The following is a 21,270-nucleotide window of genomic DNA, read 5'->3' as shown; positions in this document are numbered from 1 at the left end:
ACCACACAACAGAAGGTGGCTGGTGGTCACAGCCAAAGATAGACCCAGCTTGGTCAACTGCCACTCACACTCACACTCACACATTGTTCTGTGTCCAGCTGTGCCTTGTTCTTCTGTGGGCTGAGATGACGACAGAAGAAGTGAGGGGGTGGAGAGAGAGAGAGAGAGAGAGACTGATTCTGATTCAGAGCAGTATGCTCATTCTGTGTTAACATCTCGCTGTGATATCAATGTATGCAGCCTGAGGTAAAACAATTTCAATTAACATTGATGTCAGCTTATCCTATCTTGAACTACATCCTTTCAATGTGTCTTTTGTGTATTGTTTGTGCATATGCTTCGCTTACTGTAACCCCTTTCTGTTGTTGAATGCTGTGGAATGTGTTATTTGACAGTGGTCAGCGAGGGGGCTAATATTGTTGAGCATTTTTGAAAGTAAAAACACTAGGGTCCAAAGAACAGCTTTAAGACAAATGCCAAGTGTTTACATTCTGTCAGAAGTTAAATTGCAGGAGCGGTTTAAGCTGTTTGCTCAGGGGTGTTTGCACACCGAGTTTTGTAAGAAAACCATAAGATATACAGTTCTGTTCAAAGTCAGCCTCCAGCACTTTGGCTATCTGTGTACTTCTAAACTGTTCTAACTAAAACGGTTAGTTACAAAACAAGCTAGCGCTCAATATGTCTAAATCAATCTAACCCTATCATCTACAATATTATGCCTGAGCCAGTACTTTTGAAAAGGACCAATGTTACTGGTCTTGAGTTTTTATTTCTGCCTATTCTAGGCATTGTGACCTGAGCCTGATAGAAAACCAATATCCCAAGATGCAGTGGTGCAGGTGGGCTGGCAGTTGGAGATCACACCTACCAGTTCAGGTAGGAGGCGTGTCTATAATGTAGAATGGGAGGGAGCAGCGTAGAGGGCAGAAAGGGAGTCTAAAGGGCAGCAATGAAGACTTTACTTTTGTTTAAGACTTCAAGAATGGGTCCGATAGAGTAGCATGGACACGGAAACAAGCACAGGATGAGGAAACTTTGGATGCTGACTTTTAATTCAAGGAAAAAAGGAATTTGAATCCTCTGCTATGGGATAATTAAGTTCATTTAGTTTTTTTCTGAGTAGAGGTTGGGAGTAAGGTTAAATATGACAGAGTTAAGCAGGATGTTGGAATAAAAACTGGATTTACAAGTGAGATTATTCAGTTTTATTGTATTTTAATCTGGAGCCACATGAACTGTTATACTACAGCTGTTATAAACCTGATGTGACTTTTAGTGACAAGTTTGTGACTGTTGTTTCTGTAAATAGTTTTTTTTCTATTGACACAACTTGGAAGGAACAAGTTCTGTTGCATTGAGGCACGGAGGTCTCGGATCAAGCGTTTTGGCCTCTGTTTTTGTTTTTTTGTGCGTGTGTACTGTACATTCCTCCCTTCACCATGCAGTCTGCAGGGCCAGAGATTGAGGACTCTTTCGACTTTCTTTTCAAAATCATCCTGGTTGGGGACTCGGATGTGGGGAAGACCTGCGTGGTCCAGAGCTTCAAGTCTGGCATATTCATCGAGAAGCAGCAGAACACCATCGGGGTCGACTTTACTGTTCGCACCCTGGACATTGATGGCAGAAAGGTGAAGGTAGGTGACATGCATTCCGCTCTTTTTTCAATGTCTTTTTGATTTATTTAGAACTTTTTATAAAACAGTCAAATATCACAGCTTCTAATGCAATACATAAAGAATCAGTATTTATATATATATTTTATATCTGAACAAAAACATGGATATGTGAGATGTGTCAGTGTACTTACCCTTAAAGTAAATATTCCCTTTGCTTGTTAAAGTCTTCCTCTAGAGAAAGAGGTGTGGCTGACTGCTTTCTTCAAATGATATAATCCTTATTAGCTTTCTGGGTGTGTTCATTTTTGAACTCCATGGGTGTCATTTTATGCTAATCAGTTCGTAGGTGTGTGCGCAATTGTGTTTGAAAAATGACTGATCCCTTTCAGAGTTCACGGCATGTCTGAAGAACTTATACAGTATGTTGTGAAGATATCCAACACACACATTTTGTAACCATTTAAGTTATTATGGGTTGTGTTATTGCAGATGCAGGTGTGGGACACGGCAGGTCAGGAACGTTTCCGCACCATAACTCAGAGCTACTACCGCAGTGCCCACGGCGCCATGGTGGCCTATGACATCACACGCCGCACCACATTTGAATCGGTTCCCCACTGGATCAGGGAGGTGGAGCAGTTTGGCGCTGCCAGCGTGGTGCTGATTCTCATTGGTAATTAAAGATGAGTTTTGGGGGCATTTTCAGGCCTTTATTTCCACAGGACCGATGAAGACATGAAAGAGAGAAGGGGAATGACATGCGGCAAAGGGCCGCGGGTCGGAGTCAAACCCACTGCCGCTACATCAAGGAATAAACCCCTATATAGAAGTATGTGCGCCTGCTCTACCAACTGAGCTAACCTGGCACATAAGTTGTTTTTTGTGGGTCAGTAAACCACCCAAAATATTCCCAGACTTTGTACTGTTGGTCGGGAAAAAAATCAAGCAATATCAATACATCACACTGGGATCTGTTAAATATAATAATGTCTAACAATTTAGCGATAGAGATTGATGATATATTTTGCACTTCCCGCTCTGCTTTCCTTGCAGGTAACAAGTCCGACCTCCAAGCTCAGCGGCAGGTGTTGTTCGAGGATGCGTGCACTCTGGCGGAAAACAACGGCGTGCTGGCTGCCCTGGAAACCTCCGCCAAGGAGGCCCAGAACGTGGAGGCGGCCTTCATCCTCATGGCCCGGGAGCTGCTGGCGCGCAATGGCATGACCACCATCGACGAGATTTCCCAAGACTCGCCTCAATTAATGTTGAGTAACAGCACCCACCCGGTTTACGGCACCGCGTCTGCAGATAAAAAGTGTGGGTGCTGAGCAGGCTGGAGCAGGGATGTGGTATTTTAGACTTCAAAAATAGTGTTCACAGTTTAAGAGAAACTACATATATGTGTTGTGTTGTTTGTGTGTGTGTGTGTGTGAAGTTTTGTACATATTTTTGACTTTTATTATTTATACAGTTTGTAGAATCAGTAACACAGGTTTGAAATGGTGGGTGCTTATTAAACATATTTTGTATTATTCTTCTGAGGATAACCTTTGCTGAATGTGACTCTAATATTACAAAACACATTGATGCTGGAGGACAGAATGTTCTCACTTGACAAGCAACTTTTTGTGTCTTTCATCATTTTTTATTTTTTATTTCATTCAGTATGACCTTTTTTAGTACTGCACATTACTGGAGTTCCACAGTTTTGACCTACAATTTAAGTCACTTGCAAATCATACTGTGTTACACCTGTCAGTTCCAAATATTACAAACCAGCACATGCTCAACTGTGCAACTGCTGCAACTGTTTCTACGTCTGTTCTCCCACAAACGTCTTCTATTACAGACATTTAAATCAACCATCTATACATGTTTTTGTATTTAACCATTTGACAAAACAATAGCACTTTTTAATCTATCTTTTCCCACAAAATAAGAAAAATGACAGTACTCTTAATTGAGGCTAAACTCAAAACTGATGAGGTACTAATGAAACCTTGCAACATGATGTCAACATTAGTGGTTATGCATTCACCCTATTTAAAAAAAACAAAAACAATCTGAAATGTGATAGCAGTCAAAACAAACAGCAGACATGGTCCAGTTAGGACCTGGTGGGGGGTGCATATTTGGGAAGGCAAGATGACCCAGTTATGTAGACGATCGAGCAAAGAATAAAATCCATCTTGTCATGTCACAGATGAACCAGCACATGGGTCTTTATTCAGTTTAAGGTGTTAACTACGTTTGGACAATGTCTCTCACCCATGAACTTACAGATACTAGAAATAAAAGGCTGAGTGTAGTAAAAATACATCTAACTCAATACAGAGACTTCTTAACAATCCATGTGTGTTAAAGGTGCTCTAATGGCGTTTTTCCACTGAATGGTACCTCCTCAACTCTACTTGCCTTTTTTGGTTTTCCATTACAAAACAAAGTCCCTGGTACCTGCTAACAGGTACTTCTTAGAAACTAAATGTGTCTTCTGGCAAACAGCCACATGCCGAGAATCAAAAACAACACACCTCTGACGTTCTGTGTGTGCGTGTCGCGTTAGGTCACGGCAGTTCCTTGCTATGACGACCAGCCACGGCTCGCCTCACGCATGACGCGCACTAATCTGCAATGGAGAAAGGAGGACGGGGCACCGCGGGCAGGTCGAGCAGGTCCCATTAAATGGAAAAACACCAAGGATGAACACAAACCAGCTCGCTCGCCCTCCCTTCTTCATCCAGTCACCTCCCTCCCTTCCGTTCTTAGCACACTAACCCCCCCACCCATCCCACACCCAAAATCTTCTTGTCGGTTATTGGCAGGAACGTTTGGAACACTGTGTTACGCTTCGTGTGCAGGTGGCACAGTTTTGTTTTGTAGAAACGGGCGTCTACCAGAGACGCCATTTGTACAGTGTGTTCTGGAAAGACAGGCAGTAGCAGATAGTGAGGGGATTGTTTTTTTACAGTGTTTCTGGGGACAGGCAGCTAGCAGATAGTGAGGAGATGTTTGATATATGTGACAAAAAATGTTGTAGCGTAAAAAACGTGTGATAGCGCTTAGTGCACCTTTAAACAAGAGAAAGCAGACTGTAGATTGTGTCGCACAAAGGCAAGAAAGGACACTTCCCCCACTTGATAAACTTGGCTTCTTATTATTAGTGTTAAAACTACATATTGTTTTTTGCAGCTGATTCTATGGCACTTTATTACAAATCTCTAAGAACAAGCCCCTGAAACAGCTACATCAGTGGCATCGATTAGAAAATAAACTCATCAAGCTTCTGTAACTACCGGTTAATGATCGTTAGAGCTGTTTAATGGACGGCTGGGGGATGAAGCCGGAGTTTGAGAGCCACTTACCGTCCTACTCTAGAGGCCAGCCTTCTTGTTGAAACACCAGCTCCACCGCCTCCTTCACATCCTCCACCACGAAGGACGGCTGCGTGAGGCTGGGGTCAAAGCGGAAGTCCCTGTGACCGTGGAAGATGTGCTGCTCGGTGACAGTGTGCGCTGGGTCCGAGGGCAGCTCCTGCTGGTCTCTGCTGTACACCCCTGTGCACACCAGGATGGAGCTGCAGCCCTCGGGGAGGTCCTCCTCCGCCCCATACTCAGCCGTCGCTCCTCCTAGTTCGGCTGATGTCATTTTTGGCGCGACAGCAGCTTCTGCCGAGGGATCTACACCTCCTCCGCGACTCTTAGCCTGCATCTGGGCCTTGGTGCGCTGAGAAGCCTGAAGGTAGTGGTTGTAGAGGTTGGCGCCGTATACGTCAGCCATGGGGTTATCACTATAAAAAGAGATGAAGTGTCAACACATTAAAATGGGCTTTTATTTCAAAGTTTCAAAGGACAATTCTTGAGCGACAAGACCTCACTCACCCTATAGCATACAGCCTCTTCACAGGTGTGGTCCAGCCAAGTCTCTCAGCCTGCTGTCTAATCAGCAGCTCAGCGTAGTTGTAAGTCACCACACTGGGTTTGCCGATCAGAGCCTCGTACTTCAGCTCATAGCCAGTGACCTTCTTAAAGAGGCTCTCTAAGCTCACCAGGAACATACCGTGACCAAACCTATGAGACAGGGACATTCAGTATAATAGATACACATACAATAAAATGGGAAACTACAGTGTTACAACAGCAAAATCAGTCACACAGCACAAAATATAAATATAAAGGAAATACTAGGATACAATATATATATACATACATACTGTACATACAATATACATGAAATAATAATGGGATAAAATACAAGAACAAATATTTGAATATATAGTTGGGAATATAAAAATGTAAATACAAAACACTGTGGTAAAGTGACATACACAACCTTTGATAATGTTGCTGGGTGTGATATATACGTTCTAATGTGTGTATTCTTTTAAGCCCTCATGTGCCAACACACACACACACCACACCACACACCACACCACACACACCAAAACAAACAAACACACACACACACACACACACACACACACCCCAAAACACACACAAAACACAAACACACACCCCACACACACACACACAGTACCTGGGATTCTTTGCCTCGGCCATCCACAGCAGGTCCATGTTACAGGCCAGGACTGGGATGTGAGGGTACCGCATGGAACTCCAGGCATGTCTGGGCTCCATTTGTCAGGAAACACATCAAGGATAAGCTGGAGGTTGGTCTCCCATCTGATTGGTTCACCAAATAAGATGACAGCTGTAGGGACAGACAGGTAAAGACGGAAATAACATAAAAGACAGCCATACCTGTGTTCTTTATAAACTGTTAATCAATTCTTAAGCATTACACTTATCGTTACAATAGTGACTATGTGAGGAAACATACCGTCTATCGGCCATAAGCCTTTGGTGGGGGGAATCTGTGAGACATTATACACAATTGGTTATGACTCGTCCGTAACTGAACATAAACAGGCTTCATTATTTATACTACTTACACTGTCTTTGGGCCTTCTGTTGTGATCTACGACATCCAGAAGAGGATATGCTTCCCTGAGCATGTCTACAGTAACAACATTCTGAAAGCCCAGGCTGAAGGTAGGTTAAAGTTAAACAAAGGTGTGGAAAGGTTACAGCAAAACACATATGAAGACAATATGTCTGTCAGACAAAAGAATCACAATGGGGATTGGTTTCATTCTATTATTTGTTTCCTAGGGTATAACTTTCCATATATATAGAGTGGCAGGAGTTAGCTCATTCATTGTCTCCCCTGCGCTTTGTGACCAAGGTGGGAAATCTTTACTAGGAAGAGTTAACCCTCTCCTTGATTTCATGTTGTTTATGGAGAAGGAGAACCAGGAAATGAGTCGGGGGATTGCAACACTACCTAGCCACGGCCGAGAAGCACAGAAGAAGATTAGGGCCACGGGTGAAAATGTATTTGAGTTCTGACTTTAATCTCAGAATTCTGACTTTTAACTCAGATTCTGACTTCATTATCAGACTTCTGACTTTAATCTCAGAATTCGGAGTTTAAAGTCATAATTCTGTGAATAAAGTCATAATTCTGAGTTCACGCTGCAATGTATACATTTTTTCTAAAGATGCATGTCAGGCTACGGCGCAGGGTCTGGCGTAGACGCAGAGGAGTCTGCGGGGGGGGGGGGGTACGACGTTGATTTGACGCAGAAGCATAAAACGGCCTTTAGTCCCTTTGGGGTGGACTTTGGGCTTTTTCACTTTGTAAACCTATAACATGCACAAAAAGATATATAATATATACTGTATAACAATGAAGAAAAGGGGAAAAGCCAAAAAGCATAATATGAGCACTTTAAATGAATGACATACCACACATAAGAAAAAGAAAAAAATACTCCCGCCAATCCCGAATGGTAAATAAATTTAAAGCAGGAATTCGTAAAAAGAACCTCACTGAGACGTCAGGCAGCAAAGGGAACAAAGATTGAATGCTGATAACAAAGTGGGAAATTAACAAAAATGCACCGAATAAACAGAACACACACACTTTTAAGTTCCACATCCAGAGGGGTTGCAGAAACTCGCAGCCCCTGATTTAAGACAGGATACTTGTGAGCGACCTCCTCCACGGGACCCTGTCCCGACACCAGCACACGCATTTTGTGGAACTGGGTAAACATTCGCAAAGGACTGTGGGACAGCATCACCTGGTCTGGAGAAACCTGAGAATAAAGACTGATGTCAAGAGCAAAAAAAATCCACACATGACAGGAAGACACTTAACTATGATTTCATGATGATATAAGTGTTCAGTTTACCTCCACCTCGAGCAGATGTGACAGATGCTCAGCTTTGGCCTGCCTCATGCAGTTCCCAGCATTGGTGACAAACACCACAGGCACCTTGTATTTCCCTTTGCGGTCCACCAGGTCCTTGAAGCACTGCTTGGCTGCAGGGATCGGGGTCCTGCCCCGCACCAGCACCCCATCAATGTCAAAGAGGAGCCCGAAGGAGCCGGAGCCCTGAAAAGGAAGATGAGAGTGGAGGCATTTGTTGTTCATTAACTTGCTGTGACAGTATACGCTGAGCCCTCGTCATAATCTCGTGAGACTTTGCTCCCATAGTATGTAACTTCCACACCACAGTTTTACCGGAGTTGATAACTCATTGATGAGTGAACTGGATAAATAAGACAGTAATAACTGAGGTTGTAAATGTGTGCGCCACACACCACAGTAATAATAAATACTCCGCGTGCGCTGTCATTAACGTTAGCTTCAACGTGGCGTTCACTTCTTTCCTCGCGTTACATTTCTTTTTTCAAAGTAACGCTACAACCAGCTATGACAGTTTTTTGTCTTTTAACATGTTAAAAGCCAAAAAAAGTGCATGCCGTTTTTTTTAAAGTTTCAATAAAGTGTGCAAAGAAACACCTACTTACATGGCTGTAATTTCGTGAGGTCGAAGACGAGGTGTTTACTTGTTTTGCTGCTGCCTCACAGCTTGATTTCAGTAGCTGCCAACCGGTTTTCAAAGACCGTATTCTCTGCATTTCTCCGGCCACTTGTGTGTAAAAGGCGGCGGATAAACAAGAGCTAAGCTAGCTTTAGCTGAGCTAACGGTAACTGTCTACTTACGGCTGAAAAAATGGGTCATGGTATTTCAGTGGGTCAATACTGAACTCTGCGCTATCTCCTCATTGCTGCCAGTGACTTAGCTGCCATTCAGTCCACAAAACAGCAACCTCTAATGACAATGAATGAGCATGCGCACAACCGGTTGTCCAACGGAAACACTGTACATGTACAGCTTGTTTTATGATTGGAGTTTATGTAGAAATGAAAGTGAATCACCCACTTTACAATTGAAACTTAACTGCAAAATTACATGCAAACCACAATTTAGACTTTTTGTAAGATGTCACCATACAGTTTTGAGTGTAATGTAGTAATATTAATAAAGTAATAAAGTCATGTGACATTTATTTTTATTGTAAATGTGACATAATTCGGGATTGTTCTTTTATTAATTAACAAAACAAGATGTCTTTATGTATATTTCTAAGATTAGTTTACTAGGACAATATATATTTGATAAACTCTAAAACTTTCACAAATGTTTCTACATTTGTGAACATACTAGAAGAAGAGATACTTTTTTGACCCCTAGGGGGCAAATTATATATAATATAATATATCTATATATATAGGCCGGAAATGCATGCACACGTGCACAAACAGAAACACATGCACTAATGGACAGCCCATTTGAGGCTCACCAAGCAGTTGGGGGGGGTTCTGTGCTTGCTCAAGGGCACCTCAGCAGTGCCCAGAAGGTTAACTGGCAACTCTCTAGCTACAAGTCCACAATCCATACTCTGTCCGTCAGAGATGGGAAGTAACGGAGTACAAATACTTCGTTACTGTACTCAAGTAGATTTTTCTGATATTTTTACTTTACTTTACTACTTATTTTTGTGGCGACTTTTTACTTCTACTCCTTACATTTTAACACAAATATCGGTACTTTCTACTCCTTACATTTTACAAAATTGGCTCGTTACTTTAGTTTTGTACAAGTGGTCGTCTTATCGGAGAATAGCGCGGACACGCGCCACACACCGCGAGCGGGTGCGCGCGCCACACGGAGAAAAAAGTGAGAGAAAAGAAAAAGAGACAAGCTGTCCGGAGGATAACCAGCTGAGATTGTGTGTGTGAGTCTTTGAGAACTGTAAGTTGTATAACTCATGTTGTCAGTTCACTTAAGCCTGTTACTGGACTATAGTTCTTGCACATTTAAAGTAAGTTAGCTAGTGGGTTTGGTGTGCTCTTCACCTGTTAGCTCGTGGTTTTGGTGTGGTCTTCACATGTTAGCTGGGTTACACGTTGGTCTTCATGAAGCATCAACACTTTCACCAGCTCTATTCGCATGAGTTTTTTTTTTTTTTTTTTTTTTTACCAAACTTCAGATTCTGTAATTCAATTGACAAGTGGATGGAACCTTAGCTAGAGAGAAGTTGTCTCCGTCTGTTTTAACAGATACACCTGGGGCCAAGTTGGAAACCAGAATCAGCTTTCCAGTCCTAATCTAGTCCTCAACTTTCACATCATTTCACTGGAGTTTTTGTTATTATTGTTTATGTCATCAATACCATATTCAATCTAAATGGATGGGAATATATCTACTGTACGTTGCATTTGACGCACGACTAAGATAACTCAACAGATTCAGCATTCATTCACAGTAAATCATTGAGGCTGATGGCGCTAACGTTAGCACATAGTAGTATGGATGGCGCTAACGTTAGCACATAGTAGTATGGATGGCGCTAACGTTAGCACATAGTAGTATGGATGGCAACATGATTGAAAATGAAGAAAAAAGGGCAGACAAGCAGCAATACATTCCATCATCCTCGACCTTATCTGAAAGAGATGTAAACAGTAGGCATCAAGAAAGACTCCTGGCCAATGTGCTGGGGAACTTCCTCATTAATGTCAGTTTGTTTATTCATATTTAATCCTTATTTTCTTTCAGAAGCCATATTTGAGCACACGCACATACATGTAGATTCATTTACATGTTAGGGGGGAGATTAAAAATAGAAACTGGATCTGTGAATTCTTACAGATAACAACTGAATTCATATCTTGCTAATGAGTCAGAATCTTATTAACCTGGAGTCCCAGTGTCTGTCATAATAATAATCATATATGTTATGTTTTAGGCCTATTGGCAGACATCCATTTAAAATGTAGCCATTGCCATATAAAGACGTACCCTCCATGTCCACTGAAGTTCCTCAGCGTCTCTCTAGTAACATTTGTGTGCTCCAGGTAGCTTTGCAAAAAATATTGTTGTCATTCTAAGGCTACTTTTACTTTTATACTTTAAGTAAATTTCCAAGCCTGTACTTTGTTACTTTTACTTGAGTAAAGAAGTTTAATCAGTACTTTGACTTTTACCAGAGTATTTTTTAACACAAGTATCTGTACTTCTACTTAAGTACGGAAAGTGAGTACTTTTCCCATCTCTGCTGTCCGTACAGGGACTTGAAGTGGACCTGACTCCCAAGCCAAGTCCCTGTGGACTGAGCAACCTCTGGCCAGAAGGGCCACCCAACTTAATTTAATCAGCTTTGATTGTTAGGTAATAAATGTATAGGTAACACACGTAATTACTTGTAGTTAGTACCATGAAGGGAAATTGTAACTGGAGCGGTAATAAGTATTTACTAGACATCCTAATTAGTGATCATTAAATTAAGCATGTAGATGCTTGTTTAAGGGGTCCTGCCTAGTATTGTGCACACTGTCAGGGATTAGTGAGACACTTGAATAGAACAGATCCATTGTTAATATTATTATTAGTAACACCTGTGCTTTTCCTGCAATGACAACTCCAGATGTTGGCTGTGAAGAAGCATATGGCTGTGTGCAGTAGTCATTTGGCAAAGAACTGTGGGTGCTCATTAATTAAAAATCACTGTAGCAAAACATTTTTATTAATCCAAAGTACAAAATAGAAATAACATTCACTCTAAGTTTCAGAAATAAGTAACACAAACATACACGACTGAGTTAAACCTCACATAGATTGTCTTCTATGGCAGACACTGTAGACACCACAGTCCAGTCCTCAGCTAAATCTCAGCTCGTTTTCCAGTCCATAGATCTTAGCCTTCAGTGCCATCAGCTCCCCCTGAACCTTCTTTGTCCTGCCGTTGGTCTGACGTACCTCATGCAGAATGGCTAAGTCCTGGTTGGGCCCGATATTTAGAGTAGCCTGAAACAGTGGATACGTGTAGACCAGTTTAACAGGATAAATGCAACTAAACTTCATCAGCAGTATGCAAGGCTGGAGGCGACAATTATGAAATAACTTAATTTTCTGTTGACACCATATTTTCTGTGTTCATGATTTAAAAATTGAGCTCAAAACCCCCTTGTTGTTGTGGCGAAATCACAAAATAATTTACACCTGATTAAGACACAAGTCGACCAGCCTTTTTACCTTGAGGAGTTGTTTTTCTACATCTTTGAACTTCTGTCTGAGATGCTTCAGGTCTGTCTTGAAGCCCTCCACCTCCATGGTCCTCCTCTTCTCCAGCGCTTCATAACGCTGAGTCATCAGCTGAAGACGCTTGGCCATTTTGTCTGAACGATCCTGCACACATCAAGATTGAGGTAAGACAAAAATATCAGCAACAAGAAACTTGGGGATGCCATCAAATGTGAACAATCGATTAGAGACGTGTATGAGGATTTTTACAGACATGAGCATCGGTCCAACCCTTGTACCTTAAATATTTCCCTGCCCACGTCCCCTTCCTCTCGGATTTGGGACAGTTCTGTCTCCAGTGTAATACACTGCTCCCTGTACATCTCTGCCAGCCGATGTGCTTGCTTCAGATCCTCCTGCATTGCCTAATGACAAAGATTATTTGAAATAAGGTAAAAACTCTAACAGACACCCCAAAACAACAAGAGCTTTGATATTTACATTTATTTACAAAAGGGATAAGTTAGCAGGGAACATTTATTTTTTCCCCCCCTTTATTATAGTTGATAGACATGAAAGGGAGATGGGGGGTGACATGCAGCAAAGGGCCACAGGTCAGATTTGAACCCAGGCTGCTGCAGGACTCAGCCAACATGGGACGGATGCCCTTACTGGGTGAGTTAGAGGCCATCACAGGGAAATTTTCTTTTAAAGTTTTTCTTTTAGAAAAATAAATAAACAAAAAACAAGTTTTACTTTTAGCTCCTCCTTGTGTGCGTGCTGTGACTCTGGCTGAGGCCGGGGGAGGAGCAGGGCTGTGCTGCTGCTGGGCTGCCACGCTCGGCCCAGCTCGGCACCGGCGGACCCAGTCTTCCTCAGGCGGTTGTGGCAGGAGTCCAGCTCCCTCAGCAGCCGGTCCTTCTCCACCATCCAGCTCTTCTCATGAGCCCGTGTGTCAAACTTCAGCTGTAAGAAATCTCTGGTGCTCTCATACAGAAGGTTTTGGGTTCGCTCGAGCCTGAGGCGTCAAACGCAAGAGAAGGTGCGAGTTATACATTGAAATAAGGTGTAAATGTATTCGTTATCATTCAAACTTGATGAGTATAATTCAAGAAAGAGGAAAAGCAAAGCCACGAACAGTGGTTCACAAAAGAAGTGCATCATTCCTAAAATATACTCGGCTGAAAGTAGTAAAGTAGTGGTGAATGAATTTAAAAAAAAAGCAGACCCACTTGTCAGTCAGAGCTGCGATTCGCTCCTGATCTCTCTGCCACTGTGCCTGTGCCTCCTCTGCTTTGATCCGTCGATCGTCCAGCAGAGACTCTACCTGCTCTTTAGCCAGACGGGTCTGTTCCTCCATCTGAGCCTGCAGAGCCTCCACCTGGAAACATTAGGCCACAAAAATAAGAGCTTGGTAAACTCACACCAAAACCGTGGAGACAGCAATAGGGAAAAAAGTTTCAGTCGCTTGTTATAAAACAAGACACACCTTTATTACTACCCAGCGGGGAAACTCGGTTGTGGCAGCAGTACAATAGAAACAACAAGTAACTCATCTGTATTAATTAAACTTATGTAAGTATAGAAAGTTAAAATAGAAAATAATAAACAAAAGCATTAACTATAAAAGAGCATTTGGACAGTATACGGTGCAGTGGTGTAATAATATATTATTGAATATAATATAATATATAATATAGCATGTAGTATAGCAGAACAATATAACAGTGTACAGTAGACAATAGTATAGCGCAGCAATATAACATAGTATATAGTATAACTTAGTGTATGATATGATCACTCTCTGACTCTGTGGCAGAAACCTCCCGTTTGGACTACTAAAATGGAGTCCTGTCTGGGGTCCCAAGCAAAACCTTAGACAGGCTTCAGTATATCCAAAACTCTGCCGCCAGGGTCCTCTCCCACACCAAGACCTGGCAGCACATCAACCCGAACCTCATCCATCGTCACTGGCTCCCAATTAAGTCCCGCATCACATATAAAATCCTCCTTCTCACATACAGACCCCTCCATGCCCTGGCCCCACAGTACCTCTCTCCAACTTCCTCCATCCATACACCCCACCCAGAAACCTGCGGTCCTCAGACGCTGGCCTGCTCTCCGTTCCCCATTCATTAGTGTTTCCTATCCCTCTGGAACACCCTCCCTGTAGATATCCGCAATGCTACATCCCTGGCCATATTTAAAAAATAAAATCCTGAAACACCACCTGTTTATCACAGCCTACATCCTCCTTTAGCCAAGGCACAGTAATTGTGTAAGGTGTCCTTGGGTTTCTTGAAAGGCGCTATTTAAATAAAAGTTATTATTATATGTATAACATAGAATAGAATACCAATATATAATATAGACCTACCTGTAGTAACAAGGTCTGGTTATCGTTCTTGTACTGTTCCAGGCTCTCTCCATTTACCCCGTCTGCAGATTTGGTTTTCCTGCTACTCTCTGCTTGAACAGACATGAAATCAGAACAGCAGAGTCTGCTTCCTGTGTTTGAGTTTCACTGAACAGAAAATATTACAAGATCAACTACTGTTCGTATAACAGGTTTGTAAAGAACACAACAGTTGAGAATCATATTGATAATCATATTTATATCTTTAAGTTAGTAGACAAAATCTCAGTAATATTAAATTAAGACTTAATTAGTTGCAAACCTTTCCTGGTCGCGGCAGGTCTAAACTTTGTCGGTCTGAGATTGAGATTTTCCTCCACTCTAGACTCGGCGTTCCTCTGTGTGACAGTGACCTGAAACATAGTCATCACATGTTCCAGTCTTCAAAACAGTGATTTTCTCTTTGCCTTTTTTTGCTAGCACAATCGGAATTGACAGTAATGAGGTATAATAAAAAAATTGTAATACACGTTTTTTTTTTGTTAATCCACAAACAAAAGAACAATTGTATTGAAATTGACATAGATGTGACTGTGCATGAAAAGGTTTTTGTAGACATCTTGAGCTGCTGATGGAGCTAGAGCTAAAATCACATGGTCAGGTAAGCAGCAACCAGAAAACAATAAATTCCAATTTATATGCTCTCTCACAGCATATTTTATTGTCAGAAATAACAAGTGATAAGCCTGTCAGCTTATTTGTAGAACAAAAATGTGTTTTAAAATGCAGGAAATGACATTGTAATGATTTGATGTCTAGTCAAGCTTTTTCCCTGCAGATATTCTGGGTGGAAAAAATGGTGTAACTAAATCACATTACAGCCAATGTAGCATTTATTACAATAAATAACTGCACCTGTGTTTGTCAAGTCAAGCGTCTGCTGTGGTAGGCCTAGGATGAAGTAAACATAGGTACCTTGTGAGGAGGTTCCCGGTGGAAATATGTGATCTCTCCTGCATCAGGACCCACCAGGGCAAGAAGGTGCTGGATTTTCTTCCTGTCCTCCAACTCTCTGTACGGCAGAGACTTAGGTTAAATGGTTTTATGTATAGAAGTCAAAGCAAAAAGAATGAATCAATACCGAAGATAGATATTAAAGGCTATGCACACCCAAAAGTGTTTTCCTTTACTTTGGCTGATTAGACCTCAATCAATAACAGTCTGTATATGTCTTCCCTAGCTTGTGAAGAGGTCCAATCAGGCAAGTGTGAATGGATGTGGATGTGGATGGGCTTTAAATAAATCCAAAATAATATAGAGTATGTCCTATTGCAGCCAATCATATAGCCCAGTAACTAGGGCTGGGCTACATATTGATGTTGTGATATGAGACTAGATATCTTGTCTTAGATTTTGGATAGCGTAATATGGCAATGTAATAATAATAATATTATTTGCCTTTTCCAACTTAGCCATTATATCTACATTACTGATGATTATTTATCAAAAATCTCATTGTGTATATATTTTGTGAAAGCACCAATAGTCAACCCTACAATATCGTTGCTGTATCGATATTGAGGTATTTGGTCAAAAATATCATGATATTTGATTTTCTCCATATTGTTCAGCTCTACCACTAACCTTTTATATTAACATCTAGCCTTTTTGTATTTTCACGGCAGGCATTTTGACTTTTTGACTCACATAAAGCCACATATATAGATATACAGTACCATTATCTTTATTGTGACTATTATTGCCACTGTTCATCACACCCCCAACCGGCACCGTCAGACACCGCCTACCAAGAGCCTGGGTCCGGCCGAGTTTCCCCTCGCCACTGTCGCACTAGCTGCTTGCTCTTGGGTGAATTATTGGAATTGTTGGGTCTTTGTAAATCATAGAGTGATCTAGACCTACTTTATCTGTAAAGTGTCTTGAGATAGCTCTTGTTATGATATGATAGTATAAAAATGAAATGGAAAGCACAGCAGACCTACTAGAGTTGCAAAATTCTGGGAATATTCAAGGAGGTTATTTTCCATTGGAATTAACAGGAATTTATGGTAAATATTTTAAATAAAATGGAAAATTACAGGTTATCTACTCAGGATGTATTTACCATATCATTAACAGACATAATCCATTAATTTGCCAAATAAATCTATATATATATATGTATTTTTAAATACGTACAGTGTGAAATGTGGCAAGTTAGCTAGCTCGCAAGATAAATAATGGGGAAAGGTACTTCTGAGTCGACTACGTGGGCTGTGAGCAAAAGTAGGGTTTAAAGTGATCAACTAGTTTCTAAAATAAGTGTTATACAATAAAAAAATGAATGGAATAGATTAATTAAAACTCCTAAACTGGCAATAGCATGCTCTACCAAACTACATCCCACATGGTAACAGCTAGCTGGCAAAAACTAGCAGAAGGTGTTATGAACTGTGTACTTTGCATTAGGCTAATATCAGCTGGGTCACTGAAATGTTATAAAAAATATTAAATCCAATATTCCATAGGATGCTAGCAGATGGAAGAGTGCGCTGCTGAATGCAGTGCATGGTTACAATTAAATTAAATGGGAATACTTATAACTAAAACATGCTATAAGATCTAGTAATAATGTTTAATCTGACCAAAAACCAAGTACACTGTTAAATAAGGTACGCTTTTTGAATTGAAAATTGTAAATGATCAGACCCTTTGCAACCTTAATAACTAACATTATAACATAGCTAACATTAATGCTGGCTCCATTCCATTTAAGTGTCCCAGTTAACCCTGTCAGTGATCAAACATACATAATAGCAGGGATATGGAACACCTGCATGTAAAACAGCCATAACTAATGTTATTAAAGGAATACTTCATATACACAAATTATCACTTTGTAGGTAAAGAATTTCTTTAATTACACTTCGTGTTTTTCCTTCTATCTAAAAATCGGATGGATTCTTAAACCGTGCACCTACCTGATCTTAAGTCGGTCATTTTCTGCGTAAAGCCGGAGAGACTGTTCCCTCTCTTGGAAAAGGTAGACCTGCATGTCACTCAGAGCACTTTGCAGCTCCGCAATCTCTCCCTCCCGCTGCCGTACCTCCCACTGTAGTTTATGCTGAGAGGATTTTCAAAAGATACAGAGAGAAGATATGTTAAAACAAGCGAATATACACCGGCATACCTGAAAAGCAACAACACAAATAAAGCAATCCCATACAACTCCTAGCTGTATCTCACCTGGCCCTCTGCGATGCCTCTGTACTTCTCCAGCATTTGCAGCAGCTCCTCGTGTTCTCCGTCAAACTGGGCGATCTTCTCCCTGTAGAACTCCAGCAGCTCCCTGGAGGGACGCAGGTACGCCAGCCGCTCGTGGATGGGTGGAAGCGGGGAGTCAGGTTCTCGACCAGGGGTACGATTGTTGGCTCTTTAGTAGTTCAAAAAATACACATATATAAATATATCACTAAGACTCAACTATAAGGCTTCCAGTATCTTTTAACATAATAGCAAATAACATTTTATCCTGTGCATGTACAGTACATGTCTGCAGCAAATCCTATGAAATGAAAATGAAAGATTACCCAGGCATTTAAACCCACTTAAGGAGTGAGACTAAATCAATGTGGGATAAGACGTACTGTAACCGTGGGGGACCAGACTGTCAAAATAGGTCTAAGCTTCATTGAGAAAGATTATAGTTAACCCTCCTGTTGTCCCCGGGGTCAAACTTGACCCATTTTTCAAAGTTTCTACTCAAAATAAAGGGTTTCTTTTAACCAAATTGGCAAAAAAACAACACCAACACACGGTTGATTCAATACATTCTTTGCAATATCATTGAATTCCGGATGTTATATTATATTTCACAGCATTTGGAGAAAAGAAAACTAGTTTAAATGGTTTAAAAAACATTTCCTTATGAACTCTGACAAAAGTCTTCCTCGGATTTTAACTTAATTGTCAAACTATTTCATAATTTCAGCTTTTTAACTCAAAGATTAGGCATAAAATCATTTAAATGAGGTTAATTGATCATGAATTTTGAAAAAAATAATTGTAGAACTGGTGTTAATAAGTTGGTTTAAGGGGTATATATACACTGGTAGCTGGGGGAAAAAAGCATGGAAAACACTGAATAAAGCAAGAAAAAACATATTAAAGAAACTTTAAAAGAAAGATTAAAAAAAGTGTTTTCAGTTTGCACCCGGGAGGACAACACAAGGGTTAAAAGCATGACATCGTTTTCACTATTGACACTACGTGCTACAGCAACATGTCTCTTGCCACACACACACACGTCTGTCCTCTCATTTACTTCATGATCTTACCTGTGTGGCGTTGCATCTTTTGTTGGAGATCCCATCCCAGCACACAACACTGGAAAAAAAAAGAGTGACCACCTGTAATCAATACAACAACAAAAACAGTTGTTTCTTGTTGCAGGTCAACCAATTCTTTAAAAAGAGGTCACGCAGACAAAAGATAGAGGGAATATACCTGTGGATACTGTGGTCACAGAGTTGTCAGTTTAGGGCGCATGTGAGAAATCAGTATTATTAGCTTAACACTGAAATGTTCACAGCAAAAGTAGGGTCCAAGACTGTTGCCTCATTTCAATATGCCAAAAATCCTGAAGAGGCGTTAGGGCTATAGAGTTAGAACAGGGTAAGGGTTTGTAAAATGTAAAAGTTAAGGTACAAAGGGAAGAGTTCCAAGTGTGTAACGTTATCTGAGTAAGATTATATACATACACACACATACATACATACATACATACATGTACATAAGTCCTGAGTGTTAGAAGGCGTGTTAAAAAAGATTATTATAAGACTCCATAATAGAGGGATGAGAGAGAGACAGAGAGTACAGACAAAAAGTATAGTATAGAGAAGAGAGACGAGGGAGAGGAGAGAGAGAGAGCGAGAGAGAGAGGAGAGAGAGAGAGAGAGAGAGAGACGACAGACAGACGACGCAGACAGACGACAGCAGACCCAGACGACAGACAGACAGAACAGACAGACAGCAGAGAGAGGAGAGAGAGAGGAGAGAGAGAGAGTCTATGGTCGGGCGCGAGGGGGAGCGGGACGTTTGAAAGCAAAGTCTAGCCACTAACGTTATTCTTAAGAGTAACGCTACATATTTAACACTTTCATATTCAGTTAAGAAACAACTCTTCTGAGTTGGACAGACTGAAGTTGTACTCCATGAGAAAAAAAATGCGCATATCTATTTCCGTTAAGTTAACGTTATACGCCACAACGTTTGTCTCTTTGGATAGCTAGCTATGCGTTAACGTTATTAATGGCTACTTCAGAGTAAGCGAAAATAAAGTAAGCGCATAGTAACACAACTACAAAGTAATAATAAAAAAATGTCTGGCATTTTTGTCTGGCGTCCTAATACATATTACATACCCGCAGTCTTTCCAAACACACAACTCTTCGGTCAGGACAGCGATGTTGTTCGTTGCTATCAAGCTTTTGAAAACCGGAAGTTGACGCCTCCTCGTCTTCTTCGTGGGAAACGGTAGCGAAGTTGATGTATTTTGCCCTCCAGCGGCGGGCTAAGCTTCTGTTTAAATTGGTGAGTGTCATAAAATAATGAATAAGACAATAACCACATAGGTTATGATGTCAGTTATGTGGCAGCAAGGGTAGTTTATAGTTTTATTGCATTTCAAGTAAGAGTCAACCAACATTAATAATGTTCCATAACAAGATTTTTTTGAATAAAACACCATGGATAAAACGCTCCTTTGGTCCACCAACATTTGTGTCTTAAATGTGTTTCTTCAATGCAGATATTTGGACATTTCCTAATTTAAGTAAGCTTCCAGCTAAATAACTAAATGATTGATGGTAAAGGTAAAGCACCGTCTGGCGACAGTTTGCTGAAAAACAGAAGGTAAACCGTGTTGATACCTTCAAAATAAAAGCCTACAATTGGCGTATGGAGAAAAAAGAAGTATACACACGATAGTAAGCTAAGCCTTGCAAAGTGATGCTTTTCTGAATGTTCGCTTTGGTCGTATTCATTACCCCATGTTTATCTTTGTTATATATTATATATTAATGTCTTACTATGAAAATCCTAACCGGAAGCTCTAGTTGTACAACGAGTAGCTTGACGTACAGTGACCCTGGGCCAGTCCTGTCAAACTGTCACTGAAACTGGGATCTCACGTCGGCAGGCTACTGTCTCTCGACGATGGAGCGGAAAGTTGCTCGAGAATTTAGGCACAAGGTAAGATACAGACATTGTCCTCTTCGGAAATTAATTAAATTTCCCCAAACTAGCCTTCAAAAAGCTTTTTCCTTACCTGGTTGTCACCTTACACCGGTGTCTCTTTCAGTGGGATGTTAAGCTAACATAACTAGCTGTCTGTGTCTGCTCGACGGCCTCACGAAAAAGTAGCTAAACAGTTTAATTCAAACTTTCAAAATGTATTTTCAAAAGGATAATTTTCCAAGAGCAAATCAAAAAAACGTCTAGTCCACATAAGAAATTAGAAATTGTATGGCAGAGAAGCTTCTCGGTCCAAATATAATATCTCACTAATAGTGGTACTATAAAGCCCTTGGGGTAAATAATAGACAAAACTCTTAGAGTTGTAAATAGATGAATGAGTTTTCATCCAACTGAAATAACATGTCAAGTATAACATTAATTTGATTTTAATGGTTTTCATTTGGTTTTACTGTTATTTGAGATGGTGTAAGCAGCTCTCTTGTTAATTATATGTCTATTCTAAGGACGTCCTTTTTGTATTTGTCCCATGTCTTTTCTGGCTCAGGTAAACATCATACATAAATGTTATTTTGAGCCATGGTATATGGCTCCACACATTACACTA

The 21,270-nt window shown here is 40.8% G+C and overlaps 4 protein-coding genes across 6 annotated transcripts in view; 2 read left to right on the top strand and 2 right to left on the bottom strand.

Moving 5' to 3' along the window:
* The first annotated feature begins 132 nt into the window (after positions 1–132).
* Positions 133–3,697, top strand: rab19 (RAB19, member RAS oncogene family). The gene is made up of 5 exons (XM_032523253.1): positions 133–246; positions 786–876; positions 1,446–1,634; positions 2,106–2,289; positions 2,670–3,697. The coding sequence occupies exons 2-5, from the start codon at positions 826–828 to the stop codon at positions 2,942–2,944; spliced, it is 699 nt and encodes a 232-aa protein (XP_032379144.1). The 5' UTR covers positions 133–246; positions 786–825; the 3' UTR covers positions 2,945–3,697.
* Positions 3,698–4,417: 720 nt separating this feature from the next.
* hdhd5 (haloacid dehalogenase like hydrolase domain containing 5) lies at positions 4,418–8,843 on the bottom strand. Its single transcript, XM_032523250.1, is given in 9 exon segments — positions 4,418–5,403; positions 5,495–5,683; positions 6,150–6,231; positions 6,234–6,323; positions 6,453–6,486; positions 6,565–6,658; positions 7,661–7,773; positions 7,870–8,073; positions 8,493–8,843. Coding segments are annotated over 9 exon segments (1,338 nt in total). The 5' UTR covers positions 8,604–8,843; the 3' UTR covers positions 4,418–4,982.
* Positions 8,844–11,529: 2,686 nt separating this feature from the next.
* ccdc77 (coiled-coil domain containing 77) lies at positions 11,530–19,957 on the bottom strand. 2 transcript variants are annotated; one of them, XM_032523248.1, is made up of 12 exons: positions 19,832–19,957; positions 18,746–18,794; positions 17,655–17,841; positions 17,390–17,532; positions 15,384–15,480; positions 14,731–14,821; positions 14,430–14,521; positions 13,285–13,433; positions 12,809–13,070; positions 12,352–12,477; positions 12,065–12,217; positions 11,530–11,836 (listed from the first exon to the last, which is right to left on the bottom strand). In XM_032523248.1, exons 2-12 carry the CDS (start codon positions 18,778–18,780, stop codon positions 11,690–11,692), a joined length of 1,482 nt encoding a protein of 493 aa, XP_032379139.1. In that variant the 5' UTR covers positions 18,781–18,794; positions 19,832–19,957; the 3' UTR covers positions 11,530–11,689. The 2 variants fall into 2 exon arrangements, with proteins under 2 accessions (XP_032379139.1, XP_032379140.1); XM_032523249.1 differs by having other exon boundaries at positions 14,430–14,518.
* Positions 19,958–20,539: 582 nt separating this feature from the next.
* ush1c (Usher syndrome 1C) overlaps positions 20,540–21,270 on the top strand; it is a 24,575-nt gene continuing 23,844 nt past the window's right edge. The window contains exon 1 of one of the 2 annotated variants that reach the window (XM_032523246.1): positions 20,540–20,660. In XM_032523246.1, coding sequence (XP_032379137.1) covers positions 20,625–20,660 — 36 coding nt within the window. In that variant the 5' untranslated portion in view covers positions 20,540–20,624. The remainder of the gene's footprint in view (positions 20,661–21,270) is intronic. The other variant, XM_032523245.1, reaches the window with a different exon arrangement.

Source organism: Etheostoma spectabile, chromosome 8 (genome assembly GCF_008692095.1).
Source record: "Etheostoma spectabile isolate EspeVRDwgs_2016 chromosome 8, UIUC_Espe_1.0, whole genome shotgun sequence".
NCBI lineage: Eukaryota > Metazoa > Chordata > Actinopteri > Perciformes > Percidae > Etheostoma > Etheostoma spectabile.
Note: the sequence above shows the minus strand (reverse complement) of the source record. Positions and strands in the feature narration are given on the sequence as shown.